This window comes from Gadus chalcogrammus, chromosome 10 (assembly GCF_026213295.1).
Source record: "Gadus chalcogrammus isolate NIFS_2021 chromosome 10, NIFS_Gcha_1.0, whole genome shotgun sequence".
NCBI classification, from domain to species: Eukaryota; Metazoa; Chordata; class Actinopteri; order Gadiformes; family Gadidae; genus Gadus; species Gadus chalcogrammus.
Genome location: NC_079421.1, coordinates 12,314,953 through 12,321,371, shown reverse-complemented (window position 1 = coordinate 12,321,371; position 6,419 = coordinate 12,314,953). Strand labels below are relative to the sequence as shown.

Genomic DNA, 6,419 nt, shown 5'->3' with positions numbered 1-6,419 from the left:
ACAATCACGGGCAATGTTCGGCCCGATGTAGTTTACGCTGTTTCTAATTTCAGCTACTCTGGAAAGAGTCTACTCACTTATTTTACTGAAATGAAGTGAGACTTTTATTTAGGTTTTATCAAAACTTTTTGGAGGCCTGCTAGTTTGAATGAAAACGTTGTCTGGAAGGACACCTACAATCCACATATTCTCCGATAACACATATAACCCATGGACGTATAAGATATTACCCTATAAACCAATCAATGTCCCTAGCCAGTCGTCTACATAATAACATAATAGTAATTATAATTTACAAAATTGTTCTTGAATTGTTATTTATACTGCCATACACTATACACATATACACAATAACATCTAACCTGACTGTGTATACACTCAAAATGTTGGCAGACTTTGTGATGTGTGTGTGTAGGTAGGCGTTCTGTGTTTGCATGTGTATGTGGATGGGTGTGTGGGGGAAGGTGCAGGAGATGGGGTTAGAGATAAGGTAATTTGAAATATGTATTTTTTGTTAATAGATTGTTTTTGCATGTATGAGGACAAAAACAACCACTTCTGTGTGTGTGTGTGTGTGTGTGTGTGTGTGTGTGTGTGTGTGTGTGTGTGTGTGTGTGTGTGTGTGTGTGTGTGTGTGTGTGTGTGTGTGTGTGTGTGTGTGTGTGTGTGTGTGTGTGTGCCAATCTAAACACACACACACACATGGTGTGTGTGTTTGGTTCTCTGTAGGTTTTAGGATGAGCCTGCTTTGTGTCACATTTTTTTTACACAATCGTCATTTTTCACTTCTCTATTTCCGCAAGCGACAGGATGTGGGCAAACCGGGTTCAGAGGAAGTGTTTGAAATTGCTTGTTTGAGTTGGTCAATATATTGACAAATGCTTTAAAGTTTAAATCAACCAAAGCACGTTCGCTGAGATTAGAATCCTTTGACGCGCCGATAAAACAAGCACACCTACGGTTGAGGACGTAATCGAAATCCAATTGAACTATTTCAATGTTTAACTACGAAGTCAGTAAGCAGTTATATCTTAACACAAAAACATTTGACTTAATTCCCTTTTGCCAAAAAGCTGTGCAGATTCCTAATTTGGTGTGAAAAACATCCAACCCCTTCGTCCAACCGTGTCTAGTGTCGTACTGTAGAGTCTGATCCCCTCTGAACTGGTCTCACAGATTACACACTAAGAACCATGTCTCAAGTCTGATGGCAGACCAGCTCTAATCTGGGTGTTATTCCCTTCATATTTGTTTCGACCGATCATGACGCGGGAGGCGAGGATCTGTTAGCCCATAATTGACAAACAAAGCCAGCACTACTAAACAGCAAACAAGTGTCTGTAAAGGTTTAAACCACCACTGTGTAGACTCGCTGCTCTAGAAACAGAACACAGCGTAGCTCCGCCCCTTGTCGTTCTTGGAACAGAACACAGCGTAGCTCCGCCCCTTGTCGTTCTTGGTTCCGTAGTGTCTCTCCCCAGAGGTTCTGCAGTGATCAGCATAACTGCTGGACTCTCCTAACACTGCCCCCCCCCCCCCCCCCCCCGGGCCCCCAGGAGCAGGCAGACGACCTGGAGCACCAAGTCAGTTCTGAGTTTGGCCTCCTCAGGGAGTTCCTCCGTGAGGAGGAGCAGCGCATCAAGGAGAGCCTGCGGGAGAAGAAGGAGGGCAAGCTCGACCAATTGGAGAAGGCTCTGACGCAGGCCACGGAGCAGATCGGCCAATTGGAGACCAGGGCCGAGGAGCTCCGCCTCAAACTGCAGGAGGAGGAAAGCCCGGAGCAGCTCAAGGTAGGGAGAGAGACCCACTTAGATTTATACAAAACGAATCATAATATACATATTAATATGTATGAATGATTATATTATAATAATAATAATTTAGTTAAATTAAAGCTGAAACAAGGGAATAAATAAATACATTACAAATCAAAGCTACGATTACAATACAAACCCAAACAACATTTACAACACAAAACAAAATGTGATGACTTAAGTGAGGAAGAGACTGAAACAGCTGGTTGAAGTGTTGTAATGAGCCCCCTCTTCTGCTTTCTTTCAGGGATTCAAAGACTTCATCCGAGGGTGAGCCAGGGAAACGCTAACCTTATCTGAACCAGCTAACGTCTCAGGTTCTTAGTGGGCCATATGTTCCCTAATCTCTCACCTAATGATGGTGATTGGACCCAGACGGCTAGGGCTCTTATCAAAGTGACTCACCTCTGGTATGCGATCAGGATTGCTGCTAGACAAACACTGACCGTATTCAGGTGCAGCAAGGAGACGGGGGAATGTGCTTGGTTGGAATGTCTCTAGTGGAGCGTTCTGTGTATACAAGCTGACCGAGGCTTCCATTCTTCGTCTTTGGAGCGCTGAGAAGTGACCTGATAGTCCATGATGAGTTTGGGCTGTGACATGCGTCTGTTGCGTCACGGGAGGTTTCTGTAGCTTGCATCAGGCCACGTGTCCTTGTTGAAATACAGACATTGAAACAGAGCTAGCACATCAAATCACAGAGACAGATGGAGGGATGGGGAGAAGGATGAAAGGGTTCATATGGTATGTGACCGCAATCCAGGGCACACACACTATCATTATTAATCCATAACTGGTGTGTTAATGTTTTGTTGAATTTCTTTAGAGTGATGACAACTATTCAAAGTTAAATGCCTGCCCATGGTTATTTCTAAATCTACTGAGCCCGGAAGATGACATTGAAGTCATTTTTTTATAACGTGTTTTATAAGTCGCACGCGCATTATTAAATCATACATGCGCTTTAGGAAGTCCCCTGCCATACGCTATTTAATTGACCAGATCAGATTAAAGTCATATTCGGCTTTGTGGTTGATGTATGAATAACTCTCTCTCCCTCTCTCTCTCGCTCGCTCGCTCGCTCGCTCACTCAGGGCTGAGAGTCTGTTTGAGCCCCCCCTAGAGGGGAGTGTGGACCTGCACTCTGGGGACATCATGGGCCCCCTGCAGTACAGCACCTGGAGGAAGATGCACTCTGTGCTTCAGCCAGGTACACACAAACACACACACACAGACACACACTTACGATAGTATTTTGTAATTTGGATCAATGGGGACGGACTGAAGATCGATTCAAACTCGTATAATTTTGAGTTTATGTTGAGTTTGCTAGTTGTGATATTAAACTCAAACCCTAACAACTGTGTGTGTAGACCAGCAATGCCCAGGTCTACACACTAACAAAATCACACATTTCTGATCCATCACAACCTTTCCTGAATCCTTCTGATCAAACACTGCTTGCTAACCCCCCCTCTCTCTCTCCCCCCCCCCCCCTCCCCCTTCAGCCATGACGGCGGTGACCCTCGACCCCGACACGGCCTACCCCCGGCTGTGCGTGTCGCCGTGCCGCAGCAGCGTCTGGGTGGGCAACATCCAGCCCAACCTGCCCGACAACCCCGAGCGCTTCACGCGCTACAACATCGTGCTGGGCTACGAGGCCTTCTCCGCCGGCCGCCACTACTGGGAGGTGGAGGTGGGCTCCAAGACCGCCTGGGGCCTGGGCGTGGCCACCGCCTCCGTCAACCGCAAGGAGGTCATCAGCCTGTGCCCGGACGACGGCTTCTGGACCATGGGGCGGCGGGGCGACCCGCCGGACGGCGGCGACGGAGTCGGGGAGTACGAGGCGTGCACGGACGCCGAGGAGTGCGCGCTGCACCCGCCGCGGGCGCCCCGAAGAGTGGGCGTGTACCTGGACTACGCCGGCGGGCAGGTGTCCTTTTACGACGCGGCGGACATGAGCCACCTGTTCTCGTTCCGGGGGGCGCGGTTCACGGAGCCTGTGTACCCGTACTTCAACCCCTGGCCCATCATGCACGGGCGCAACCGCCAGCCGCTCACCATCGTCACGCCGTCCTGCTGATTTTGATCGCCACCCGTTGCGTTTCTTCGCCATCGCTGCTATTTTGATGTTTTTGCCGAAGTTTAAAAAAAAAACTGGCAACCTGAATGTGCTAGAAAACGAGTTGTGCTTAAAATAGCGACACAGGAAGGAAGACTTTGCCACGGATAACTACTTCCTGGTAACCTTGATTCTAAAGATTGTTCTTGGAAATAGTATTGCTGCAGTTGTTTACTAAAAACTAACAGAGCACCAATATGAGCACATCATCATGTCTGTGTGTTGTAAGGACTTGTTTCAGACCATAAGTTTCATGAAATTGGGGATAGTGGTTTTCAAATGTGCCAATTAAAGTTTTATATTCTAACCATTTAACACATTTTATAACTACTATGATATATTTGATACATATAATTGTACTCATTAATATATGATTGATGGTATTTGATGTCAAAGGTGAAGAAATTAAGGGCTCTACCCTCAATTGACAATGACATACATTAAGACTACTCTTAATGCTTGTCTAATAAAGTCTTTTAACACTGAACGTTGGATTTCATGTTCGTCAGCCCGTGACTTTCTGGGTAGGATTTCTATAAATCTTTGTCCGGGTAGTATTTTATACCACCGAAGAGATTCGATCTCAATATTACAAACACTTCCGCGAAGTCGTTGGAGGAGCTGTTATCATGGTCGACGAGTCACTGGAGGTTGGATGTTAAACTCACTCTTTCCACAAGGGGGCACCAAACATTATCTCTGCTCCCCGTAGCAGCTGACGAACGCATTCCCCAAACGACATTCAGCTGTCATGTCAAAAATGTACCTCCAGTAATATCGAATTTACCTAATTTCTGAATGTAAAGCAATTATGGACGCTAGGTGGTGTGAAATACAAAGGTAAGATGATGTATAGAACAGCTGGGGAGTTCACCTTTTGGCCTGGTGTCAGTGGACGACATTGGCATAGAACTACACAACAAACTTTTGCATTCTTTCTTTCTTTCATAAATGTATACAAACGGGATGCGATTGGCGTGTCCTAACAACATACGAGAGCTTGCTACAACATGCTGCCTTAATTATTCCATTGTAGGATAACATGTGTAGTCGACATGAGCCCCAGGGGTGAGGGAGTGTGGGCTTACATGGCTTACATCAGCGCTCATCCAGTGACTTCAACGCGTAACCCACCATGCGTGCGTTGTTCTTACGTATGTGTCTATGCGCTGCTGAATGGCTTTCCGAGTGATGGGTTTAGCCTCCTACGCAACTTACCTCAAATACCGCCAAAACGCAAAATAGCAATTACCTCTTCGCCACAGCTTTATTTTGAGCGCCTGACAACATTGTGCATCATTGACTCAGCACAGCTTACGTAGATGCTATTGAATATGGAATCTTTTACATTTTCTATTATGTATAATTATCGCCTAGAAGGTTGGCCCCTTACTAATTTAGCAGACACTCTATTTTCCCAAGCGGGTTACAGCTGATTAGAAATACGCGTTGTCAGGTAGATAGCCTTCATACAGGTAAGCCGTGGACACACGGGGGATCAAACCCCGATCCCTTGAGCTTGAAGTCAAACCTCCTATCCTGGAGTCAAACCTCCTAGCCTGGAGTCAAACCCCCTAGCCAGACAGCAGACTATCCTGCCCCCAATGTGTGTGTTGTTTTTTACAATATGGGACAAATGCTTTGTAACCCAAAATGAAATCCAATATTGGGTTGCGCTGATTCCGTTTTTATAATAAACATGGAATTTTTATTAGCATGACTAACGTTGTTTACCTGCTGCAGTACACAGTTGATGCATGCCTCTTGGTTGTGTGTGGCAATTAATTGAGCATTTAATTGTGTGTGTGTGTGTGTGTGTGTGTGTGCGTGCGTGCGTGCGTGCGTGCGTGCGTGCGTGCGTGCGTGCGTGCGTGCGTGCGCGCGCGTGTGTGTGTGTGTGGGCGCATGCGTGTCTGCTTTGCATGTTTGCGGTACCTCGAGGGTTCAGTCCGCCTGGTGTCCATTCGCGGGGATCAGCACATGTCAATGTCAACGAGGCCGGCTCTTCTGCTGCCACGGCGACCGTGGCCGTGACATCGTCTATGTGGTCGCTCTTGTGTTCCTTTCAGACAAATAAATGATGAGGGTCATTCCGACCCTGCGAAGACATTTGGTATCCATGTCGACATAATCCCCTAGCTGGCTCAGCTGCCTATACATTAACCAAGACTTCACCTGTCATTAAAACAGCCTTTACCCTAGCGCAATCCCACTCACACACGCATCCAGACGCACACACACACACACATGCATACACACACACAGACACACACACGTGCATGTATACGCACACACAGACACACCCCCCCACACACACACGTATGCATATGCACGCACAGACACACAAACACACACACCCACACATACGCATGCATATCCACAGACAAACACACACACGCAAGAATATACACACCCATGCACACACACACATGCACACAGAATCATATGCCAACCCGTACATGCATGAACAGACACACACACAC

General features: G+C 46.8%; 1 protein-coding gene across 1 annotated transcript in view; it reads left to right on the top strand.

Annotated features, from left to right (window-relative positions):
• The window catches only part of LOC130390549 (zinc-binding protein A33-like), a 7,331-nt gene extending 2,422 nt beyond the window's left edge, over nucleotides 1-4,909 (top strand). Inside the window, exons 3-6 of the mRNA XM_056600567.1 lie at nucleotides 1,557-1,790; nucleotides 2,062-2,084; nucleotides 2,909-3,024; nucleotides 3,323-4,909. Coding sequence (XP_056456542.1) covers nucleotides 1,557-1,790; nucleotides 2,062-2,084; nucleotides 2,909-3,024; nucleotides 3,323-3,897 — 948 coding nt within the window. The 3' untranslated portion in view covers nucleotides 3,898-4,909. The remainder of the gene's footprint in view (nucleotides 1-1,556; nucleotides 1,791-2,061; nucleotides 2,085-2,908; nucleotides 3,025-3,322) is intronic.
• Nucleotides 4,910-6,419: the final 1,510 nt, after the last annotated feature.